Genomic DNA, 22,496 nt, shown 5'->3' with positions numbered 1-22,496 from the left:
AGCCACACTCACACACATTAAAGATCCAGCTGTTGGGGCCTGACTGCACCTTCACCCAATCTCTTTCTGCTTCTGGGTTTCTATAGCTTTCTCCATCCATCGCCCGAGGTGGCAACTGAGCCCAGATCTGTCGTTGGGTGTCTGCTCCCAGCCCTGCCTCAGCCCCTCTTCTCACAGGGTCTGTCTCCACTCGCTGCCCCACATCCCTGGCTGCAGCTTCGCCCCCTTCTCCACAAGTACAAGCTCAGTCCCTGTCCTTCAGGGATTCTAGCTGGAACCACTGTCCATGCTGAGCTCTCAGCATGGACAGTCCCCACCCAATACTGGCCCCACCCAATACTGGCCCCTGTTACCCCATGTCCCTGTCTATTGATGACCTGTCAATTCCTTTTTTTTGAGATTTTATTTATTTATTTGACAAAGAGAGAGGGAACACAAGCAGGGGGGAGTGGGAGAGGGAGAAGCAGGCTTCCCACTGAGCAAGGAGACCGATGTGGGCCTCGATCCCATGACCCTGGAATCATGACCTGAGCCAAAGGCAGACGCTTAACGACTGATCCACCCAGGCACCCGACCTGTCAATTCCTATGACTGTCTAGTGACTTCTCTCGTCATATATTCCATGTCCCTGTCCACAGACCTCTATCATCTTGGGTCTCCATTCATCACTGGTCCATTATCCTGTGTCACTGTCTGTCACTGACTGCCATCATCCCACATCTCTGTGTCTCACTGACCCCTGCCCGCCTACCCTGCTTTCTTAGGAGTTGAACGGACTCTGGTGCTTCCTGGAAGTCAGACGGCCTTTGAGTTGGATGATGTCCGGGCTGGGCTAAGCTACACTGTGCGGGTGTCTGCTCGGGTGGGCGCCCGCGAGGGGGGCGCCAGCATCCTCACGGTCCGACGGGGTGAGTACTGCAGAAGGGCTGTGGGGGAACAGCTGCCTGCCGGGCTCACTGCAGTCCTGATTTTGACCTCTGATCTCTATCTTTCACCCCCAGAACTGGAAACCCCACTTGCCATCCCAGGGCTACGAGTCGTGGCATCGGATGCTACACGAGTGAGGGTGGCCTGGGGCCCCGTTCCTGGAGCCAGTGGATTTCGGATTAGCTGGAGGACAGACAGTGGTCGGTGTGGAGTGTGTGGGAGGGTTATGGAGAGGAACGGTCAGGGTATGGGGGATGGAGGGGGCAGGCAAGAGCCATGTCAACACTTTCCTCTGACCCTAGGTCCAGAGTCCAGCCAGACTTTGCCCCCAGAATCCACTTCCACAGATATCACAGGGCTACGGCCTGGCACGTCCTACCAGGTGGCTTTGTCGGCACTGCGAGGAAGAGAGGAGGGTCCCCCTGCGGTCATCGTGGTTCAAACTGGTCAGGGCCTGACCCAGCCCCTTGGCTATCTATCTCCAGTGCTCCTTTGGACCCCCATGCCCTCCCCTCTCAGACCCTTGCTTCGCCCCAGATCAGTCACAGTCTCCCTCTTCAGATTCCCGCTGCCTTCTCCCTCAGAGTCCTGCTTTCCCCTTCGGCCTCCCTTGTCTCCTTTTAAGCGCCCCCTTCCTTAGACTCCTTTGCCTCTCCTCAAAGATCCCACACTCTTTGCCCTCGGATTTCCACCACCTCATCTCTCAGGCTCCCGTGGCCTTTTCTGCTCCACCTGACTCTCCTCTAAGACTTACGCTTATACCCCCTCACTGCTTCCTCTGACCCTATTGTTTTCCCTGTCAGACCCTCTTCTCTCTCAGATTCCTAGCACCTGCTTCACTCAGACTGCAACTGTCTCCTCTGTCAGAACCCCCACATCTTCCCCGATCTGGCCCATTCACCACCTCCCCCATCAGATCCCTGTTTCCTTTTAGAGTTCTGTAGCCTTCCGGTAGATGGTCCCCCAATCCTCCCCCATCAGACCCTCCACTGTCTCCTCCATGAGACTCTCCATTGCCTCTCCCCCTCAGACCCACTGGGCCCAGTGAGGACTGTCCATGTGACGCAGACCAGCAGCTCATCTGTCACCATCGCTTGGAGCAGGGTTCCTGGTGCCACGGGATACAGGATCTCCTGGCACTCAGGCCGTGGTGAGGACCAGGGGTTTTGGAGGGGACTGGAGGTTTTGGAGAGTCACAGGGGTGGGTGCAGGTCTGGGTGGAATGGGGGATGGGGGTTAATTAGGGGTCCAGGTGGGGCATTGGAGGGCAGAGGCTACCCAGCCCTGGAGCTGTCTTCATTCCCACTCCCAGGTCCAGAAAAATCCCAGCTCGTTTCTGGAGAGGCCACAGTGGCTGAGCTGGATGGGCTGGAGCCAGATACTCAGTACACGGTGCGTGTGTGGGCCCGTGTGGCTGGTGTGGATGGGACCCCCACCTCCGTGCTTGTGAGGACAGGTGAGTGAATCCTGGCCAGCTGGCAAACATCTCATCAGCTACCCCAGCCCACTGTGTATTCTCGTCGGCTTCAGCTGCCCTCTCCTTCACTGCTCGGTGACCTTTCCACATTGACTAAGTGTCCCTCCTCAGCGACCTCCTGGCCACCCCACCCTGCCCACTCTGGGGCACTGACCTCCTCCCTCTCAGAGGTTGCCTGTACTGACCTGTCCATACTAACCTCTCACTGACCTTCAGACCTCCTTGCACGGACCATGTTGGCACTGCCACCCCGTTCTCCTCCAGCCATCCAGTGGCCCCTGGCCCCTTACCCTGCCTCTGCCCCCAGACCCTGCACCCGTGGGCAGTGTGTCCAAGCTGCAGATCCTCAATGCTTCCAGTGATGTTCTGCGGGTCACCTGGGTAGGGGTCCCTGGAGCCACAGCCTACAGACTGGCCTGGGGCCGCAGCGAGGGTATGTTTCCCTGATCCGCCCTTGTCCCTCCCGGCTGGGACTGCCCTCTCTGGTAAGCCACCCCCACCCCGACTGTTGCTCCATGTTTGCCTGCCTAGGTGGTCCCACGAGACAGCAGGTGCTCCCAGGAAACACGGACTCCGCAGAAATACGGGGCCTCGAAGGCGGAGTCAGCTACTCGGTGCGAGTGACCGCACTGGTCGGAGACCGCGAGGGCTCGCCCGTCTCCATTGTCGTCACTACACGTAGGCGGAGCTCGGGCTGGGGCTAGCCTTGGATTGGTGGCGTGGACGGTTTGGGGGCGGGGTTTGTGCACGGCGGGGGTCGAGGAGGGAGAGGGATGAAGCCTCGGATAGGCAGAGGAGCCGGTTGGGGCGGTGCGCTTTCCAGGATTGGTCTGGCATTGGCTCAGGAGCGAGTGGGGGCGGGGCCTCCCTGATGCCGGGGCTTTCTCTGTAGCGCCTGAGGCTCCGCCAGCACTGGAGACCCTTCGCGTTGTGCAGCGAGGGGAGCACTCGCTGAGGCTGCGCTGGCACCCGGTGCCCGGGGCACAGGGCTTCCGTCTGCGTTGGCGACCCGAGGGTGAGAGCTGTCCCCGCGTCGGGGGGCTGGCTCAGGGACCAGAGGGGGCGGGGCTGGGGGCGGGGCTGGCGAGTTACGCGAGGTCCGTGAGTGGGCAGGGTCTGTGGTTTGCTGGATCAGTGACAGTGCTCGGAATCAGTCAGTCCGGTGGGTGGGATCAATAAAGGTCGGTCGTGCAGGGTCAGTAAAGTGAACAGGGTCAGCGAGAATGGGGAAGATCAGTTAGGAGGGTGGATCTGGTCGGCAGGGTCAGTCGGTGAGGTGGGCAAGTTCATTAATGCTGGTCTGTAGCATCCTTCCGTGTGTTTTGGGTCCTCACTCTCATGCCTGCCCCAGGTGGCCAGGAACAATCCCGGGTCCTGGGGCCCGATCTCAGCAGCTATGAACTGGATGGGTTAGAACCAGCCACCCAGTACCGCATATGGCTGAGCGTTTTGGGGTCAGCTGGAGAAGGGCCCCCCACGGAAGTGACTGCACACACTGGTGAGCCCAGAGAGTCCACTCTTTCCTGGTGTGAGCTTTCCCCCACTGATGACTCACCCTGGTATCCTGCACCCTATGACCCTTAGTGACTCCTCCTGGAGCCCTCCTACCACTCTTGCCCCTGGGGTGACCCCCAGCACGATCTCCCGTGACATTTCTTTCACTAACCCAAGAACCTCCTCAGGTGATCTCTCCCCTTTGGGTTCTCAAGACATAGACTCTGATCCCTGGTCTTTGATACCTTTTTCAGAGTCACCCCGTGTCCCAAGCACTGAACTGCGTGTGGTGGACACTTCAGTGGACTCAGTGACCCTGGCCTGGACTCCAGTGTCTGGAGTATCCAGCTACATCCTGTCCTGGCGGCCACTCAGACGCCCTGGCCAAGGTGAAGTGGAGGCCAAGTTTGGGATGGGCTGGCAGTTGGGGTTCCACAGGAGGCCTCCCGTTTAACCAGGTTTTATCCCCTGCAGACATCCCTGGGGCCTCGCAGACACTTCCAGGGATCTCGAGCTCCCAGCAGGTGACGGGTCTAGAGCCTGGCCTCTCCTACATTTTCTCACTGATACCCATCCGGGAGGGTGTACGGGGTCCTGAGGCCTCTGTCACACAGCTCCCAGGTATGATAGGCACGGTGGGAGGGGCCCAAGGGGGTAGCCAGATGGGCTAGACACTTCAGTAACAGCGCCCTTCCTGCAGTGTGTGCGCATGGCCTGATGGATGTAGTGTTCCTGCTGCACGCCACTCAGGACAATGCTCATCGTGCGGAGGCTGCAAAGCGAGCCCTGGAGCGTCTGGTGTCTGCACTTGGGCCTCTCGGGCCACAGGCAGTGCAGGTTTGGCCCCAGAGATAGCCAGACTCCTTCTGATCCCAGCCCTTTCCCAACCCAGGCTTCACAGCAGTGATCATTAGCCCCCTCTACCAGTGATCCAGGCTGTATCCCAGCCCTCCCCAGGCTCCAGATCTCCCCTTCTGCTGCTTAGCTCCTTATCCTACCATCACTGCTGACTCCCCCAAGTTCAGGTGTAGTCCTGAGTGTAGTCCCACATCCTGAGCTCTGTATCTCCCCCCACAGGCCCTGTCATTCTTTTTTTTTTTCCTTCAAGATTTTATTTATTTATTTGATAGACAGAGATCACAAATAGAGAGACAGGCAGAGAGAGAGGAGGAAGCAGGTTCCCCGCTGAGCAGAGAGTCCGATGCAGGGTTAGATCCCAGGATCCTGAGAACATGACCTAAGCTGAAGGCAGAGGCTTTAACCCACTGAGCCACCCAGGCACCCCCAGGCCCTGTCATTCTTGCTCTGCCATCCTCCCCAGCTCTGTGTACCCCTCCCACCCCAGGTTGGCCTCCTGTCCTACAGTCATCGGCCCTCCCCACTGTTCCCGCTGAATAGCTCCTACGATCCTGGCGCCATCCTGCAGAAAATCCGCAGCATCCCCTACGTGGACCCAAGTGGGAACAACCTGGGTAAGGAACTGCACTGGACGTGGACTCTGGGTGCTTCCCCACGGGGAGCTGGTGGCCCTGGCTTCTGACATGTTCTTTGTCCCAGGCACTGCTGTGGTCACTGCTCACAGGCATCTGTTAGCCCCGGATGCTCCGGGGCGCCGCCAGCACGTACCAGGGGTAATGGTTTTGCTTGTCGATGAGCCCTTGAGAGGTGACATCTTCAACCCTATCCGTGAGGCCCAGGCTGCTGGTGAGGAGGAGGGCCAGTGGGGATGGGGCCTGGGGACGGCCTGGCTTTGGCGCAGTTGTCATGCAGACTGCTGGACCCCTCCTTAGGGCTCAAAGTGATGATTCTGGGCCAAGCCGGAGCTGACCCAGAACAGTTGCGTCGCTTGGTGCCGGGCGTGGACCCTGTCCAGACTTTCTTTGCTACGGATGATGGTCCAAGCTTGGAGCGGGCAGTCAGTAGTCTGGCAACATCCTTGTGTCAGATAGGCTCAACCACCCAGGTTTGCAAGGCTCCTGTAGGGGAGGGGTTGCTGGCAGGGGAAAGGGGGCCTGGGGACCCTTGGTAGAAGAGCCCGGCCTCCAGGAGATCTTATATCCACAGCCACAGCCAGAACCTTGCACGGTGCATTGTCCAAAGGTAAATGTCCAGGGTTGAGAGGGTCGGTGAGGGCCACACCCGGGGCTGACCCCTCTGACCCTCATTGGACATATCTTTCCCCAGGGCCAGAAGGGGCAACCTGGAGAGAGGGTGAGTGACCCTAGTTGGAGGCAGAGAATGGTTGGGGGTCAGTGGGGCTGGGAGAAGACTGGTGGTAGAGAGCTCACTGATCACCCTTTCTAGGGCCTGAAAGGACAAGCTGGGCCTCCTGGCCCCCCCGGCCTTCCGGTGAGTGCCTCCCCACACCTGTCCTCTGCTCCCTGACTGGCACACAGGCTCCTTACCTGCTTTTTCCTCTCAGGGCAGGATTGGTGTTCCTGGCCCCCAAGGGCCCCCAGGGAGTGCTGCTGCAAAGGGTGACAGGGTGAGTGGAAACCTCTGAGGTTCCCCTAAGACACTCCTGCAAGTGTCCCCTGGGTTTTTTAAAAGACAGAAAGAAAGAACGGGGTTAGAACCACAAGGGTATTCCCAGAAGCCGAAGTGGACGTTGTAAACCGCACCAGAGACTTCAGGAAAGGGCCTAAAGCACAACAACCAGGGGAGTTTTGAGATTTCCCCCAGGGAGCCTGGGTGTAAGTTCTAAATCCCAGAGGCAGGGAAGGCCCTCTGCCTCGTCACTGCCCTTGTGCCCAGGATGAGGCCCCGCTGAGCTCAGAAGGGTGGCTTCTCTGCCCCACTGCTCCACCCCAGGAACACTTGGGGACCTGTGGGGTTCTGGGCTCCTCCAGCAAACCAGGGGCATAAGGGAGGGCCTCTTCCTGCCCTGACATCTTTGCCTCCTTAGGGCTTCCCTGGGGCAGAGGGCCCTCCAGGCAGCCCTGGCCTCCCTGGGACTCCAGGAAGCCCTGGCTCAAAGGTAAGCAAGCCTTGCCCTTGCAGGTCCCACGGTGGGACAGGCTCTTTGCTCGAGTGGGTGGTGGGTGTCTGACTGTCCTGACCACTTCCATTAACAGGGTTCCCCAGGGTGGCCTGGTCCTCGCGGAGAACCAGTAAGTTGTCTTCCCTTCTTTGCTCATCCAGTGTCTTCCCAGAGTCCTTTCTGCAGGGTGGGGGGCTGTGGGGGAGTGCAGTGTCAGAGTGCCAGTGCCCAGGTGTCACCCTTTGCTCTATTTTGTCCTCAGGGAGAGCGAGGACCTCGAGGCCCGAAGGGGGAGCCGGTAGGTGCAGAGGGGAAGCGGGGAGCCAGGTGGCCCAGGGAGGAGCAGGCTGGACACTGTGCAGGGCCTCCTGCATGATAAGGGATAGCTGAGTCCCCTCGAGGGGCTTCTCCCACCTCATGGCTCCCATACCCTGAATCCTGTCCACTGCTTTCTGTCCTGCAGGGAGAGCCCGGACGAGTCACTGGAGGCGAGGGCCCAGGACTTCCTGGGCAGAAAGGGGACCGTGGACCTCCAGTAAGTTCCAGGATGTGTGGGAGCAAGTGATGTGTGGTGGGGGACCAAAGGAAGGCAGGGTGGGAGCGGGGGTCTGTGGGGGCATACTTTACACTTTATCTCTTTCATCAGGGCCTTCCTGGACCCCGTGGCCCACTGGGGGACCCAGGACCCCAGGGGCTTCCAGGACTCCCTGGAACGGCCGTGAAGGTGACAACATGACCCCTGTATGGTTTCATGACCTCCGTGTGCTCTAGTGATTTAGTGACCCTATTTGAACCCTACTGGTCACTCTTACTCCATGTGACCCTTAGTGCCCCATGACTCCTCAGTGCCCCCATGACCTTCGTGATCTGATTTGTCCCTGACCTTCACCTTTCCCCTTACATTGGGGAGTGGAGCTGTAGTCCAGGGTCATGGGGCCATGATCTGTCTTTCAGGGTGACAAAGGCGATCGTGGGGAGCGGGTAAGTTGAGGGGCAAAGTGTCCTGGGGGTGGCTTGGTATTTGATTCTTCGTGGTTGTCATCTCACCTGCTATTCTGTCTCAGGGCCCTCCAGGACCAGGTGATGGCGGCACTGGTCCAGGCGAGCCTGGGCTGCCGGTAAGGGAGCCCTGAGGCTCTGCTGGGGAGCTTGGGGCCATGCCCAGGGGTGTGGATCCTGGGGCTGGGGCTCTGCTGAGCAGTGGCAGGGGGTGCTAGCCCTCACAGTTTGGGGCTCACATTTTTATTCACTTTCTCTTAGGGTCTTCCTGGAAACCCCGGACCCCAAGGCCCAGTTGGCCCCTCCGGAGAGAAAGGAGAAAAAGTAGGAAGCCTGATCCCCTTGGTGTCTCAGTTCTGGGGTGGGGGCGGGGGCAGGGGCAGGGTCTTCTACTCATCTGTTTCTCCTTCAGGGTGACTGTGAGGACGGAGCCCCAGGTCTCCCAGGACAACCTGGGAGCCCGGGTGAGCGGGTGAGTGTACGGGGCAAGGGCTCCGAGGGGCGGCCCCAGCTGCCTTGGCCTCCCACCGTCTACGCTCTCCTTATGCCCAAACCCAAATCTCTGAACCCCTCCTAGGGCCTACGAGGACCTCCTGGAGACATTGGCCCCAAAGTAAGTGCCATTTTGGAGGGTCAGGTGTGGAACGTGACACACTGGGTAGGGACTGCTGTAGGTCTGGGGGCCGTGGGGGGCGGGGTCAGGAGAAGAGGATTCTCACCAGGTCACAGGCTGTGGCTTCCAGGGCAGGATGGCTAGAGGTTGAGACACCTTCTCTGGGGTTTGACAGTCAAGGCACCCTCCCTGTCTCCCCTTAGGGTGACAGAGGACTGAAAGGGGCTGTGGGTGAGGCCGGAGAGAAGGTGAGTGCACCCCAGGGGGCTCTCTGGGCCCCAGAGGCTCTGGAGTCAGACTCAGCTCTGAGCTATCCTGTTCCATCAGGGCGAACGTGGATCCCCCGGCCCAGTGGGACCCCAGGTGAGCCCTCTGACCCCAAAGCCAGTGTCCAGCTGACTCGAGTTCTGTGCCCCTTCCTGCTTCTGACTTCTCAGCCTAGACTCCCCCTGCCCCTCCACCTCTGCTCACGTAATTGCTGCTCATGCAGGCTCTAACTCTCAACCCCTGGGGCCTGCTTTGAACTTCTTGACTCTACTGAACTAACCTTGACTTCCACTGACATGGTCTCTTGTCGCCCCGCTGAGTTCGACCCCTGCCACCTGAATCCTGGCCTTTCGCACCCTCTCTCCAGCACCCCTGCAGTCTCTAGCGCTTGTCTGCCACCATCTCCTGCCCCCACCCCCTGGACCAGCATGTCCGCTCTTCTTCCCCAGGGCCTGCCTGGAGTGGCTGGACGTCCCGGACCCGAGGGGCCCGAAGTGAGTCTGTGACCGTGGTGGGACTGGGAGAGGGCTTTTCCCATGTTCCTCCCACTCTGGCTTCACACTGTTTCCATATGCAGGGGCCACCGGGACCCGCCGGCCGCAGAGGAGAGAAGGTGGGTCATTGCCTGGGGCCTGGTCCTCTCCCTGCCCTCCCACCCCTGCTCCATACTAGGGATTTTGGTAGGTGGGACATTGGGGACGTGGATTCCTAGGTGGGTCTCTGACCCATCCCCGCCTCTGTCCTTTTTCCACAGGGGGAGCCTGGTCGCCCTGGGGACCCTGGAGTGGTGAGCAAAGGGTGGATGGGACTTTGGGCACAGCTCCTTGCACACTGGCCTGCGTGTAGACCAGTGTTCCAGGCCAGGACCCTGTAACCTTGGGGCCCTGGGCAAGCTAAGAGCTCTGTGACTCTCCTTATGCTGTAACACCCCTCCTGACTCCTGGCTGTCACCTGTGACCCTGTGACCATCACGTAGGTCATTGGCTCCGTGTAACCCCTGCCTGGCTCCCAGCCGGGCAGAGACATCAGGACAGAGACGAGCTCTGTGACTTGTAGTTCGATATAACCCCATCGCCTGTCAGTCACAGTATTGCGGTGCCCAGGTGTGGCCAAGCGTGTCTGTCCTATTTGTTTTCAGGGACCTGACGGTGCCGGGGCCAAAGGAGAAAAGGTAATTTTGACAAGAGGGAAAGGAGGCTGACACAGGGTTGAGGTCAAGGTCATAGGGCCTGCCGGAGGCCCCTGAGGGGCAGGATTGCTGGATCAGGGCGGCGGTGGGGGCTGGTTCATGGGACTTGGGGCTGGTGCTGATGGTTGATGGCCTTTGTCACCTCTAGGGAGATGTGGGGCCCCCTGGGCCCAGAGGAGCAGCAGGAGTCAAAGGGGAGCGGGTGAGTGAGGGGACAGTGTCTAGGGGGTCGGGCAGGTGAAGGCTGTGCTGCCTGACTTCTGATCCTTCCCACCCAGGGTCCACCCGGCTCGGTTCTTCCTGGAGACCCTGGCCCCAAGGGAGACCCTGGAGACCGGGTGAGTAAATGTGGGACTGGGGGGCTGTGTGACAGAAGGAGATGAGGTAGCACCTGAGAGCTCCAAATGAGTCCCCCCTTCCATGCCCTGCAGGGTCCCATTGGCCTCACCGGAAGAGCAGGACCCCCGGTGAGTACCTGTGACCTTGGGTAACCTGGAGGTTTCTGGGGTTACCACCCCCCAAGAGTTGGCTGCTACCTGCGTCCCGCTCACCTCACTTCTGCCTCCTCCACAGGGTGACTTGGGGCCTCCTGGAGAGAAGGGAGACCCGGGGAGGCCTGGCTCCCCAGGACCTGTCGGCCCCCGAGGACGAGACGTAAGAAAGCTGGAGTTGGGGGAGGGGGTTTCTGAGGGACAGGGGAGTAGGATGTTGTCAGCCTCATGGGGGAATCTGGGAACCGGGGCTAATTCTCCTGTCCCACAGGGTGAAGTTGGAGAGAAAGGTGACGAGGGCCCCCCGGTGAGACTCCTTCCCACAAACCCCTACCCTTGAACTAGGATCCCACTGGGCAGGGGGCGCCACCAGGTCATCCAGTCCATTCCCCTGCCTGCTGTCCAGCTGGGGCCAGGCTCTTCTCTGCCCCTTCCCCCCGAGTCAGTTTGAGTCCAACCCACCCGCTCAGTGTGGCTTTCTCTCTGTCACCAGGGTGATCCAGGTTTGCCTGGGAAAGCTGGCGAGCGTGGCCTTCGGGTGAGGCTGGCAGGGTGAAGTGAGGTGGTGCTGGAGAGTCTGGAAGGAGGCATGGGGTGATGGGACACTCTGGCATGGTTTGGGGGTGATGGGGAACCTGGGGCAGTATGGGGGGTGGGTCATGGGAAGCCTGCAACATGCTGGGAGGGCCTGTCTCAGGCCAGCTGCTCTTCCCAGGGGGCACCTGGAGCTCGGGGGCCTGTGGGTGAGAAGGGAGACCAAGGAGATCCTGGAGAGGATGGACGAAACGTGAGTCCTAACCCCTGACCCCAACCCCAACCATCTGGTTCCCAGCCCAACCCTACAATGCTAGGTCCTCACAATTTTCTGGGACCCCTTCATCACAACCTCCAAAGGCCTCCAGGATCCCCATGGGTCCTCAATTTGTGCCCCAAACTCCCTGAACCTGCCAGTTATCTTGATGATCCTGACGCCCTGACTCTCTGCAGGGGAGTCCTGGACCGTCTGGACCCAAGGGGGACCGCGGGGAGCCGGTGAGTAGTGCCAGTATCCTGGGCTCTGGAGGAATGCAGATTTCCAGTGTTTGGTCTGGTCAGTGACCATGTAAGGGCGCTGAAGGTCAAGGTGGGGAGCACTGATGGCCACCTCCGGGCCCGACCTGCCTTCTGGGGCTTGGCATCGGGGTGCTTCAGGGAATCTAGGAGCAGAATTGAGGCTGGGGCAGAGCTGAGCCATGCCCTGGGACCTTGGAGCTCCTCATTGCCCATAATCATTTCCTTCCCCAGGGTCCCCCAGGACTCCCTGGACGGCCGGTAAGAGTTGAGCTGAGTCTGGTCTACCATCCTCTCCCTTGCCTGCCCCTGTTGATGCTGTATGGTGTCCCTTCACTCCTTCCAGTGGGGTGGGATGGCTCTCATGTCCCCCATGGCCTCCTGATAGCTCCACTGATCCCACAGCCCCTCACTGGCCCCGCTTCTCCTTGCTGAACCATTCACGGGCCATTCCTCCCGACAGGTGGAGCCCGGACTTGGAGCTGGAGAGAAGGTATCAGGGTCCGGGGGTCTGGAGCGGGGCTTGGAGCACAGGAAGCATCCCAGTGCCTCCACGACTGGCTGTGCCTGCGACCGTAGGGCTGTTCCTTCAACAAGCTTGTCTCTGCCACAGGGAGAACCTGGGGACCGTGGACAGGAGGGTCCTCGAGGACCCAAGGGTGACCCAGGCCCCCCTGGAGCCTCTGGGGAGAGGGTGAGTGTGATTGGTCCCTGGAGGAAGTGTGGGTCTGGGAAGGCCTGGTCTGATTTCTTCCTCCCCTTATCCTCAGGGTGTCAGTGGACTTCGGGGGCCCCCAGGCCCGCAGGTGAGTGATGCTCTTTGCCCCAGCAGCTTCAGTCCCCCTCCTCCCCTCACCCCTCATCTGCCCTTATTCTCCCCAGGGAGACCCAGGTGTCCGAGGCCCAGCAGGAGAGAAGGTGAGGGCAGGGAGGGTTTTTAGCCGTGAGCCAGGCTCTTAGGTCTGTCTTATCCTTTGTGGCCTCTTACCTCTCTGTTTTCCTCAGGGTGATCGGGGTCCGCCTGGCCTAGATGGCCGTGGTGGGCTAGATGGGAAACCAGGAGCCCCTGGCCCCCCCGGGCTGAACGTGAGTTGTGACGGTTATTGCCTGGTCATGCCCCCCTTCCCTCTTCACGTGACCCCAGCCTCATCTGGGTCTTCTTGGTCTTGAGCTCTGGGGACAGATGGGGTATTTGTGGCTTCTCCTAGACCCCTCCTGGATAGGGGGTGTGAGTGCCCCTCAGGCCCTGAGTTCACAGGAACTAGTGGCCATGTCAGCAGGTAGTCCTCCTGAGCCCACAATCACTGCAGACTCCCTGACTTTGAGTCTCTCCTCAGGGTGCTACGGGCAAAGCTGGAGACCCAGGGAGAGACGTAAGTGATGGGAGATGTCAGGACGGAGGGCAGCTCGGTCTGGTCATCACATCGCAGCATCAGTGGGAGCAGTGGGAGCTGGTCCAGCCCTGTCCCTGGCAAGCAGGCTCTAGCAGGGTCCAGCTTACTGACCTTCTCTGCCTTGGCCTGAGGAGGTCCCCCAGGTCCTGGAGGTTCTTCCCTGGGGAGTTTTAGCAGGGGATCCCTAACCAATGGGGTCTCTGCCTCAGGGGATCTCAATGAAACCTCCAAATTTTAAGATCTCTGTCCTCAAGGAGGATCTCAGTGGGGTCCTCCCCAGTCCACGGGTGTGCTTTGGGGGCTCTTTTAGTGGCTCTTTCAGTCCTAGCAAAGACTTTTTCCAGGGGCTTCCGGGCCTCCGAGGAGAACATGGCCCCCCTGGCCCACCTGGCCCCCCTGGAGCCCAGGTGAGACTGAGATTTCTTTTTTTTAAGTTCATTTATGTACTTCTTTAAATGACCTCAGTAATCTCTACACCCCCCCATGGGACTTGAATTCATGATTCTGAGTTCAAGAGTCACACACTACCAATTGCGCCAGCAGGGCGCCTCCTTCCTCCCCTCCCCCAGGCCCTGATTCCTGATCAGTGATCTGTCCCCACAGGGAAAGCCCGGAGAGGATGGCAAGCCTGGCCTGAACGGGAAAAACGTGAGTGTCCAGAGCAGACACAGGGACAGGTGCACACAGCCCAGGTGTGCAGACACGCATGGGCCACACACTAAGGCCCCTGCTGAGATGCGTCCACACCCACGGTCCTACCCCAGACGCACACATACTCCCTGAAACACACCTCCACGTGCACATGCATGCAGTCTTGTGGACGGTGAGCCATGGGGCCGCGCTAAATGATGCCCAGATGGGCTGACAGCTGCCACGATCACACACAGCCACGGGCACAGGCCAAGAGCCACGGGCACAGACGGAGGGGTGCAGACATACTGGTGTGAAGCCACGTTCAGGGATACCTGGAGACGTGTTGGCATGCAGGCACCTTCACCCAGCCCACATAGGTGCCGAGACGTATGTGGAACCCGGGCCACATGTGGACTTGCGTTGAAGTACGGTGAGACACACGTCCAAGGCTCTGGCGTGTGACACACGTAGTTATATCCACAGTCACTCGTACGCATATGGCCAGATGTATCGAGGAGACACACACAAGACTTATGGGCAGATTCTGGGACATACAGATGATTCTCAAGTCACCAGGGACACGTGGACACACGTCTATCTCACATAAACATGATGTGGCCATATGTAGACGTGGGTGAAGGTGTGCAGACAGACTACTTAGTAGGTGACACCTACTAAGGGTCACCTGCCAGGACACACAGACAGACCCATGCAAGGCTACACACGCTAACGCACACACGTGCACACACATGTCCAGAGGCACGTAGATGTGGAGCTACATCTGGAAAGCCAGAGACAGAGGCCATGGGCAGTTACCTGCGAGGTGAGCAGAGCCCCGTAGGTGTGCCCTCCGAGTGCCACAGTGCACTCAGATGGTCACAGGCCCTGCTCTGAGCCACACGGAGGCTTGGAACTACCGGCCCAGACATATGGTCACCTGAGGCCCACCATGCCAGTGTCTTGCAGGCAGACAGCAATGAAAGTGAATTTGGAGGCTGATGGGAATCTTCTGCCCACAGGGAGAACCTGGAGACCCCGGAGAAGATGGGAGGAAGGTAAAGCCTCTCACTTGGAGTCTGGTTCGGCCCCAGGTTCGGGCCCTGTGTAAAGCGCTCTTGTCTTCCTCAGGGAGAGAGGGGAGATTCGGGCGCCCCTGGGAGAGAGGTGAGTGCTGGATTCTTCTGCAATCTGACCCCAGATCCCGACTCTGCAGTGTCTTGCAGACCCCAGGGTCTCGGGGTCCTGATGTTGGCTGTGTCCTCCACAGGGTCGCGATGGTCCCAAGGGTGAGCGTGGCGCTCCTGGTAGCCCGGGACTCCAGGGCCCCCCAGGCCTCCCAGGGCAGATGGGCCCCTCTGGGCAGGTGAGTACCAGGAGGGGAGTTCCAGGACTTGGGAGTGACAGGGGCCATTATGCTCCCGCCAGACACCCTCCCGGGATGCCATGATCCTGTGTGACCGCTTTGTGTTCTGTCCTATCTCAGGGTTTTCCTGGGGTCCCAGGAAACGCAGGCCCCAAGGTGAGTGTGGTGCATATGGTGCGTATGGTGGGTCAGGGGCATCGTGAAGGTTAAGCAAAGTTGGGGCATTTCTCCCACCTGATCATTCTTCCTTCTCAGGGTGAGCGTGGGGAGACTGGACCCAAAGGGGAACAGGTGAGGTCCTTACCTTTTTTACGTGACTAGGCAGCTGAAGCTCGCAGCTAGGCACACACACTTCCCCCAGAAACTGGGTCCAGCAGCTTGTCTCTTGGTGTCTCCAGGGCCTCCCTGGAGAGCGTGGCCTGAGAGGAGATCCCGGGAGCATAGGGGTGAGTGAAGCCTCAGGATCCGGTCCTTGACTCGAAGCTGCAGGCGTGAAGGAGCCGCCCCTCCCCGCTCCCTCTTGCCATGAGGCCCCACGGGTTCTGTGCCGTGCGCTCAGTCCCCTGCCCTCCTGGGGTTCCCACAGCCAACATTCGGGGTGCCGGGCAATGGGGACACACCAGGGAGGGGCATCTAGAGCCCCGTGTCACCTGCACCAGTGCTAAAGAGTCCTGTGGGCCAGAGGCCTGGGGAAGAAGGTATGGAAGTTTCTCTGCGGGCCGCCCCTCACCCCAGCTTCTGTCCCCAGAATGTGGAGCGGTTGCTGGAAACGATTGGCATCAAGGTAGGTTGTTTGGGGGCTGGGGAGTGGGGACGCATGGGGAGCCCCACGGAGCTAGTGGTGCCCACATGGCTGAGCGAGGGGAACCTGGGTGGCTGCAGGGTCAGGCCCTGTTTCCCCAAGCCCTTGCCATCACTCAGACATCTACCCTGCGGGAGATCACGGAGACTTGGAATGAGAGCTCCGGTAGCTTCCTGCCCATTTCGGAGCGGCGCCGTGGCCCTAAGGGGGAGCCAGGCGAGCGGGGGCCCCCCGGCAAGGAGGTGTGTGTGTCCATGGGTTGGTGGGGGCACCCTGGGGACGGCATCATTGCACAGCTGGCCACACATTCACTCTTCTGTTCACCCAGGGCCCCACCGGCTTCTCTGGAGAACGTGGCCTGAAGGGAGATCGCGGAGACCCTGGCCCTCAGGGGCCACCAGGCCTAGCCCTTGGAGAAAGGGGCCCCCCCGGACCTCCCGGCCTTGCTGGGGAGCCGGGGAAGCCTGGCATTCCTGGGCTCCCAGGCCGGGCTGGGGCCCCGGGGGAGGCAGGGAGGCCGGGAGAGAGGGTGAGTGAGGCTAGCCAAGGAGGGCTGGGGATGTGGGCCCAGGAGGAGCTGGGTGCCCCCTGACATGGCTCCGATGTTTGCATCTCAGGGAGAGCGGGGAGAGAAAGGAGAACGCGGAGAACAGGTGAGCTGAGGAGGCTTCCATGGCGGGACTGCCTGGGCGCTGTGCTGGGACAGCCTGGCCATTTCCTTCTTCTCCGCAGGGGAGAGACGGCCCTCCTGGCCTCCCTGGACCTCCTGGGCCCCCTGGCCCCAAGGTGATCAGCCCGGCCCTGCCCTAGGCCTGTGACTCTGGGTACCACGAGGCCACCATTAACTCGGGCCCCAGAAGCTCCATGTGGTGTCCCTGCCCCAAACCACTGTGGGATCCTGCGAGCAGGGATGACCCCTCCATGACTCTGGGATAGATGCCTCTCTCCCTTGTGACCTTGAATGTGTAGGTGGTTGGGGAGGAGCCAGGGCCAGGACTCTCTGGAATGCAAGGACCCCCTGGATTCAAGGGCGCCAAGGTCAGTGTGTGGGATCAGTTGGGGGCCCGCCCTCTGCCCTGGCACCAGGGCCTAGCTTGACGTGTCATCCTTACAGGGGGAGCCAGGCAGCGATGGCGACCGGGGCCCCAAGGGAGACCGGGTGAGGCCTGCCCCCCCCGACCCCACACCATGTTTTCCATTCCTTTAAGGGAGCCCACGAGGGGTGGCCTGTGGGTGGGTGCACGATAGTGACTAGGGGCTCAGGACCTGCCTTTCTTCTTGCAGGGTGTGCCGGGCCTCAAAGGAGACCGGGGAGAGCCTGGACAGAGGGGTCTTGATGGCAACCCGGTGAGTCTGCGCCATGGCCCAGCACCCCCCAACCCCTCCGCCAGCCTGGCCCGTGCCAGCCCCAGTCTCTTGCAGTGCAGTCTGGCCTGGAGTCTGCACTGCCTGGGACTGTCTGGGGGAGTGCGGGATGGGGAAAGGAAGAGGGACCGTGGGGCCTTAAATCTGTTCTCTCCAGGGCCTACCGGGAGAGCGTGGGGTGGCTGGACCCGAAGGGAAGCCGGTAAGTGGTGGTGGGGGGGTGCAGCCTGGCCTGGGCTCCCGGGGACAGCTGCTCTGTGCCATGTGCTGGCTGCTCTGGGCACATGTCACTAGTGACAGGGGCGTCGTGCCCACGAGCCTCAGCGTGAGTGCAGACGTGTGACATGTGTGTGTGTGTGTGTGTGTAGGTCAGTGTGTGTGTGTGTAGGTCAGTGTGTGTGTGTGTGAAGGCCAGTATGTATTACCCCTGAGGAACAGTCCTTGGGTGCGAGGTGTGGGGTGATCTACACCTTGGGGGGAAGGTGGCAGCCTACAGGTGGGCTCCAGAAGGTGGGACCCAGAGTGAGGCTCAGCAGCCCCCTTCTCTATCCAGGGTTTGCAAGGTCCGAGGGGGACCCCTGGCCCAGCGGTAAGTACCCTTGCATCCTCCCCTGCTCCTGCCCCCATCCTACCCCATCCCACAAGGGATGTACTCCCACAAGGGGGTGGGCTGGCACTGGCTCCTCCCCATCGGACTCATTCTCTCTCCAACAGGGTGGCCATGGAGACCCTGGGCCGCCCGGTGCCCCGGTGAGTCACAGGAGAGCACGGCCTGGTGGGGTGGGCTGGGCGTTGGTCCCCACTGATGCGCCTGGCCTCGTCTGTGTGACTCCCCAAGCCTGGACGGATAACTCTGACCCTGTCCCCTGGTCTTATTACTTTTTTCTAGGGCCTTGCTGGTCCCGCAGGACCCCAGGGTCCTTCTGGCCTGAAGGTGAGTACGGGTGTGTGCGGGTGTGTGGCTGACAGGAAGAGGCGGGTCATAGGAGCCGGCTCCACACCAGGGATGTTGTCGCCCTGCAGTGGGGCTGAGCACCACGGTGTCCTCTCCCTGGGGCCTTTGCTCATGGACAGGGACTGAGGAGCCTCTTATCCTTCTGTGGGTGATGTGTTCTCTGGGTTTTTGGCAGGGGGAGCCCGGAGAGACGGGACCACCAGGACGGGTGAGTGGCCCAGGTCATGGGTGAGAGCCACGGGAAGCTGGGTGCATAGGCCTCGCTCTGAACTCCTTCTTCGCCCAGGGTCTGCCTGGACCCACTGGAGCCGTGGGACTTCCCGGCCCTCCTGGACCTTCAGGCTTGGTGGTGAGTGAGGTCCCTGCAAGGACACCGTGTCCTGCCCTCTGAGTCCCACGTTCTCCCCTGTCCCCCTCACATCTGACTTGTCTCCCTCAGGGTCCTCAGGGGGCGCCAGGTTTGCCCGGACAAGTGGTGAGTCCTGGGGGTCGAGGCCGGGCTCCAGGGGTCACGAGTTGGCAGGCAGACCCCTGACAGAGCTCCTCCTTCGCAGGGGGAGACAGGAAAGCCGGGAGCCCCAGGTCGTGATGGTGCCGGCGGAAAAGATGGGGACAGAGGAGCGCCTGGCGTGCCGGTGTGTGTTCCAGGGGGAGGTTCGCTTCAGGCTTGTGACGGGTGCCTATGCGGGGAGAGTGAGAAGAGCAGGGCCCCAGGACCAGGGTTGCGGGGGAGGCCCTGAGTCCTTCTCTCTGCTCTGTCACAGGGGTCACCAGGTCTGCCCGGCCCTGTTGGACCTAAAGGAGAGCCTGGACCCATGGGGGCTCCTGGACAGGTGATCCTGACCCTGATTGACCCCGATCTCTGTGCCTCACCATGTCTAGTGCCGGCCTCCCATCCGGGATGGCATATGGGGCCGGGGAGAAGGCAGGGGAGGAGGTAACTCACTGGGCATTCTCCGCAGGCTGTGGTCGGGCTCCCTGGAGCAAAGGGAGAGAAGGTGAGTGTGGGGGAGGCCTGGGGGAGGGGCCAAGTGCTGGAGGCCGAGGCATCTGCCTGACCCATGTCCCTTATCAGGGAGCGCCTGGAGGCTTCGCGGGAGACCTGGTAGGAGAACCGGTGAGTGTCGAGCCTCCAACAGCATTGTTCACCCATCCACGTGATCCTCGGCTTCCGTAATAAGGGTTGCATTTGACCCTGGGCTTCATGCCTCCTTCCTTGAGTATCCTCTATCAGTGACCCCAGTGCCCATGTTGTTTCCTGTCCCTTCTCTACAGGGGGCCAAAGGTGACCGAGGACTGCCAGGGCCTCGGGGTGAGAAGGTGAGCTGGGCCCAGCCCAAGGGCCAGAGCACTGGGTTGAGGGGGGCCAGGTCAGGTGGCTAGACCCGCCTACCACCCTTTCTATGCAGGGTGAAGCTGGCCGTGCAGGGGAGCCTGGAGACCCTGGGGAAGATGTGAGTCTGGTGTCTGGGCACGTCGGAGCTTGGGAGGAGGAGTGCAGTTGTGGACTTGAGGCTGCATTCCCAGGCCTGTGCACCTTCCAGCATTCAGGATCCTGCTCCTGGGGGCACACAGGGATTAATTCTCTTGGGTTCCATGCTCCCGGGGTAGGGGGGTAGGGGCGCCATCTTTGCTTCCTGGTGCCTGTTTCTGGTCTCCTGCTCCTTGGCGTGTCTGAGCGCACATGTGTGGTTCCTATCCGCTGCCCCCAGGCTCAGTGCTGTGTCCTGAGGGGGCTTCTCCTTGGCCACCTGCTTATGCTTCCCGGGTCCCCCAGCCCTGGAGTTCTGGCTCTCAGCTCCCTGCCCTGGGGTGGCTCTGAGTTCCTGCGCTGGCGTGTTCCTCAGATGTCCCATCTGTGCTCACATCTGAGGTCCCCAAGCCCCTGGTCCTGTGTGAGCACTACATGTCTGTAGTCATGCCCAAACTCCCCTGTATCTGTGCTCACAGCTGAGCTGCCCTCTGTGCCCTCACTATGGTCACCTCTGAGCTCCTGTGAGTCAGTCCTTGTGTACATGTCTGAGTCCTGTGTCTCCAGGAGCGCATCTAAGCGGCCCTGGGAATATTCTTGGGCCACGTCTCAGCTCTGGGTTCATGTTGCTCCTCTTAAGTGCTATTTCAATTTCACTATTTTAGGGTCAAAAAGGGGCTCCTGGACTCAAGGGTAATAAGGTACGTGTACCCTGTAGTGTTCCTGGTGGAGGTCATGTTCCTGAGACTCTCTGGGCCTGACCTGACCCTTCTCTCCCTTGAAGGGTGACCCAGGAGTGGGGGTCCAGGGCCCCCCTGGGCCAGCTGGTCCTCTAGGTCTGAAGGTAAGTTGATGCCCCATCTCCAGTGGTGGGCAGTGGGCAGGGAACGCGCTGGAAGGGTGAAGAAGACTGCGTTCGGGGGCTAGTTCTGGAAAGGAGCCCTGTGGGGACCATGCTTCCCTCTGCTGTCTCTGTTCCAGGGAGATGTGGGCCCTCCCGGCCCCCCCGGTGCTCCTGGTGTTGTCGGATTCCCCGGTCAGACAGGCCCTCGAGGAGAGATGGGTCAGCCAGGTCCCAGTGGAGAGCGGGTAAGCATGCTGGGAGCAGCTTGTGGGGACTTGGTGAGTTCAGGACCTCTGCATCTGGTAGTGGGTGAGCAGGTGAGAAGAAGGGGGCCCAGGCCCTGCTCGGGGGCTCCCAGTCTTGGAGGGGCCAAGGGGGAGGAATGTCCCCAAGTCACCCTCTGCTGCTTTCCTTCATTGTTCCGGTAGGGTCTGGCAGGTCTCCCTGGGCGAGAGGGAGCCCCAGGTCCCTTAGGGCCACCTGGACCACCAGGGTCAACGGTGAGTAGAAGAGCCCCAACGTCCTATGTGTCTGATTCCTGTGGGTTGGGATCTGTGCACATGGGGACCGGGACACACTGCATGGCTGGGTGTGTGTGTGTATGTGTGTGTGTGTGTGTGCCTTTGAGGGGCACAGAACCCTCACCTTATTCTGCCCGCAGGGAGTGCCTGGGGCCTCTGGACTCAAAGGAGACAAGGTAGATGGGCAAGGCTGCTGGCTCCCCTGTATCCATCAACCCCTGTACCTCTGCTGACCCCCATCACCCCTGCAACCTCCACTGACCCACGTCACCCCTCCTGCCTCCACTGGACCCCATCCTCCTCTCCTGCCTCCACTAACCCCCGTCACCCCCAACCTCACTGACCTGTCACCCCTACAACCTCCACTGATCCCTGTTATCCCTTCTGCCTCCACTGACCCCCTCACCCCTACAATCTCCACTGACCCCATCATCCCTACAAACTACACTGACCCCCATCACCCCCTCCCGCCTTCACTGACCCCCATCACCTCCTGCAACTTCCACTGGCCCCCGCCACCCCTCCTGCCTCCACTGACCTCTGTCACCCCTAAAACCTCCACTCCCTGTCACCCCCTCCCACCTCTACTGACCCCCATCACCCTATCTGTCCCCCTCTGTCCCTCACTGATTCCCTTTGGATATCCCCGGTACCCTCTTGTTCTCCAGGGAGACCCTGGAGCAGGTCTGCCTGGGGCCCGCGGCGAGCGTGGGGAACCAGGTGTCCGGGTATGTATGTCCCACTCTGCAGCCACGGCTCCCTTTAGCACAGCTCTCACTTCTGATTTCCAACTTCTGAGTCAATGAACTTAATGTCATCTTCCAGGGTGAAGATGGCCGGCCCGGCCTGGAGGGACCCCGAGGACTCATGGTGGGTCCCCTTAGGAAAAGCGCCAGCGGTGTGCCTTCTGTCCCCTGCCTGTACCCTCTGTGCCCTTGGAACACATTCTGTAGACTTCTGACACTTTTATGTACTCTCTGGGCCTTTATCTCTCCTATCCCCTGGGTCCCCTGGGCCTTACCCCTGACCCCTTAGCTGTCTCTCCTCTAATGTCCCTGAATTCTCTTAGCTCACTGTTGTCTTCTCATACAGGGGCCCCCAGGCAGCCGGGGCGAGCGTGGGGAGAAGGTAAGGACAGGGGGGAAGAGCCCCTGGGGTGAGCGGGGGTGGGGCTAGATCTTATAATTCAGGACTTGGAACCCCTCTGCTTTGGAGAGATTCACACTTTTCACCCAACAGGGTGACGCCGGAGCCTCAGGGCTAAAGGGTGACAAGGTGAGTGTGGGCACAAGGGAGGGCAGAGGCAGCGACTCAGGGTGCTCTGGACCCCTCTGACAGCCCCCTGTCCACTCAGGGTGACGCAGCCATGGCTGTGGGGCCCCCAGGGCCACGGGGTGCCAAGGGGGACATGGTGAGTAGATCTGGCCCATGTCCAAACTGGGTCTCCCTTTGGTGTGGGAGGGGCTTCTCGGGGGGCTGGGCCAGGGGATCCGAGAACCGAAGCTCAGATGGTGAGGACCCTCCAGCCCCTGACCCTGACTTCTGACCCCCGACGCAGGGTGACCGAGGGCTTCCAGGCATAGATGGTGACAAAGGACCTCGTGGAGACAGTGGGAACCCTGGAGAGAAGGTACAGGGAAGAGGGTGGGGTACTCTGTGTG

At 60.6% G+C, this 22,496-nt stretch overlaps 1 protein-coding gene across 1 annotated transcript in view; it reads left to right on the top strand.

The window, feature by feature from the left end:
• COL7A1 (collagen type VII alpha 1 chain) overlaps positions 1-22,496 on the top strand; it is a 31,472-nt gene that overhangs the window by 3,910 nt on the left and 5,066 nt on the right. The window contains exons 14-103 of the mRNA XM_059160824.1: positions 765-908; positions 1,002-1,127; positions 1,230-1,373; positions 1,958-2,077; positions 2,240-2,383; positions 2,712-2,837; positions 2,936-3,082; positions 3,297-3,419; positions 3,756-3,902; positions 4,153-4,287; positions 4,373-4,519; positions 4,599-4,735; positions 5,244-5,370; positions 5,456-5,602; positions 5,689-5,861; positions 5,963-5,998; positions 6,083-6,109; positions 6,203-6,247; positions 6,321-6,383; positions 6,804-6,875; positions 6,973-7,008; positions 7,141-7,176; positions 7,342-7,413; positions 7,525-7,602; positions 7,833-7,859; positions 7,943-7,996; positions 8,139-8,201; positions 8,290-8,349; positions 8,455-8,490; positions 8,694-8,738; positions 8,818-8,853; positions 9,207-9,251; positions 9,335-9,370; positions 9,512-9,544; positions 9,896-9,928; positions 10,095-10,148; positions 10,225-10,284; positions 10,378-10,413; positions 10,520-10,600; positions 10,709-10,744; positions 10,931-10,975; positions 11,153-11,224; positions 11,425-11,469; positions 11,722-11,748; positions 11,951-11,980; positions 12,101-12,181; positions 12,258-12,293; positions 12,370-12,405; positions 12,493-12,573; positions 12,825-12,860; positions 13,226-13,288; positions 13,485-13,529; positions 14,534-14,569; positions 14,643-14,678; positions 14,782-14,877; positions 14,998-15,033; positions 15,133-15,168; positions 15,276-15,323; positions 15,626-15,661; positions 15,799-15,921; positions 16,008-16,208; positions 16,297-16,332; positions 16,412-16,465; positions 16,649-16,717; positions 16,794-16,838; positions 16,964-17,026; positions 17,202-17,246; positions 17,598-17,633; positions 17,759-17,794; positions 17,934-17,978; positions 18,175-18,207; positions 18,286-18,348; positions 18,439-18,474; positions 18,554-18,634; positions 18,764-18,832; positions 18,962-18,997; positions 19,075-19,116; positions 19,275-19,319; positions 19,409-19,453; positions 20,136-20,171; positions 20,255-20,314; positions 20,452-20,559; positions 20,743-20,814; positions 20,976-21,011; positions 21,504-21,563; positions 21,661-21,705; positions 21,928-21,963; positions 22,075-22,110; positions 22,190-22,246; positions 22,394-22,465. Coding sequence (XP_059016807.1) covers positions 765-908; positions 1,002-1,127; positions 1,230-1,373; positions 1,958-2,077; positions 2,240-2,383; positions 2,712-2,837; positions 2,936-3,082; positions 3,297-3,419; positions 3,756-3,902; positions 4,153-4,287; positions 4,373-4,519; positions 4,599-4,735; positions 5,244-5,370; positions 5,456-5,602; positions 5,689-5,861; positions 5,963-5,998; positions 6,083-6,109; positions 6,203-6,247; positions 6,321-6,383; positions 6,804-6,875; positions 6,973-7,008; positions 7,141-7,176; positions 7,342-7,413; positions 7,525-7,602; positions 7,833-7,859; positions 7,943-7,996; positions 8,139-8,201; positions 8,290-8,349; positions 8,455-8,490; positions 8,694-8,738; positions 8,818-8,853; positions 9,207-9,251; positions 9,335-9,370; positions 9,512-9,544; positions 9,896-9,928; positions 10,095-10,148; positions 10,225-10,284; positions 10,378-10,413; positions 10,520-10,600; positions 10,709-10,744; positions 10,931-10,975; positions 11,153-11,224; positions 11,425-11,469; positions 11,722-11,748; positions 11,951-11,980; positions 12,101-12,181; positions 12,258-12,293; positions 12,370-12,405; positions 12,493-12,573; positions 12,825-12,860; positions 13,226-13,288; positions 13,485-13,529; positions 14,534-14,569; positions 14,643-14,678; positions 14,782-14,877; positions 14,998-15,033; positions 15,133-15,168; positions 15,276-15,323; positions 15,626-15,661; positions 15,799-15,921; positions 16,008-16,208; positions 16,297-16,332; positions 16,412-16,465; positions 16,649-16,717; positions 16,794-16,838; positions 16,964-17,026; positions 17,202-17,246; positions 17,598-17,633; positions 17,759-17,794; positions 17,934-17,978; positions 18,175-18,207; positions 18,286-18,348; positions 18,439-18,474; positions 18,554-18,634; positions 18,764-18,832; positions 18,962-18,997; positions 19,075-19,116; positions 19,275-19,319; positions 19,409-19,453; positions 20,136-20,171; positions 20,255-20,314; positions 20,452-20,559; positions 20,743-20,814; positions 20,976-21,011; positions 21,504-21,563; positions 21,661-21,705; positions 21,928-21,963; positions 22,075-22,110; positions 22,190-22,246; positions 22,394-22,465 — 6,029 coding nt within the window. The remainder of the gene's footprint in view (positions 1-764; positions 909-1,001; positions 1,128-1,229; positions 1,374-1,957; positions 2,078-2,239; positions 2,384-2,711; positions 2,838-2,935; positions 3,083-3,296; positions 3,420-3,755; positions 3,903-4,152; positions 4,288-4,372; positions 4,520-4,598; positions 4,736-5,243; positions 5,371-5,455; positions 5,603-5,688; positions 5,862-5,962; positions 5,999-6,082; positions 6,110-6,202; positions 6,248-6,320; positions 6,384-6,803; positions 6,876-6,972; positions 7,009-7,140; positions 7,177-7,341; positions 7,414-7,524; positions 7,603-7,832; positions 7,860-7,942; positions 7,997-8,138; positions 8,202-8,289; positions 8,350-8,454; positions 8,491-8,693; positions 8,739-8,817; positions 8,854-9,206; positions 9,252-9,334; positions 9,371-9,511; positions 9,545-9,895; positions 9,929-10,094; positions 10,149-10,224; positions 10,285-10,377; positions 10,414-10,519; positions 10,601-10,708; positions 10,745-10,930; positions 10,976-11,152; positions 11,225-11,424; positions 11,470-11,721; positions 11,749-11,950; positions 11,981-12,100; positions 12,182-12,257; positions 12,294-12,369; positions 12,406-12,492; positions 12,574-12,824; positions 12,861-13,225; positions 13,289-13,484; positions 13,530-14,533; positions 14,570-14,642; positions 14,679-14,781; positions 14,878-14,997; positions 15,034-15,132; positions 15,169-15,275; positions 15,324-15,625; positions 15,662-15,798; positions 15,922-16,007; positions 16,209-16,296; positions 16,333-16,411; positions 16,466-16,648; positions 16,718-16,793; positions 16,839-16,963; positions 17,027-17,201; positions 17,247-17,597; positions 17,634-17,758; positions 17,795-17,933; positions 17,979-18,174; positions 18,208-18,285; positions 18,349-18,438; positions 18,475-18,553; positions 18,635-18,763; positions 18,833-18,961; positions 18,998-19,074; positions 19,117-19,274; positions 19,320-19,408; positions 19,454-20,135; positions 20,172-20,254; positions 20,315-20,451; positions 20,560-20,742; positions 20,815-20,975; positions 21,012-21,503; positions 21,564-21,660; positions 21,706-21,927; positions 21,964-22,074; positions 22,111-22,189; positions 22,247-22,393; positions 22,466-22,496) is intronic.

This window comes from Mustela lutreola, chromosome 2 (assembly GCF_030435805.1).
Source record: "Mustela lutreola isolate mMusLut2 chromosome 2, mMusLut2.pri, whole genome shotgun sequence".
Taxonomy (NCBI): Eukaryota; Metazoa; Chordata; class Mammalia; order Carnivora; family Mustelidae; genus Mustela; species Mustela lutreola.
Note: the sequence above shows the minus strand (reverse complement) of the source record. Positions and strands in the feature narration are given on the sequence as shown.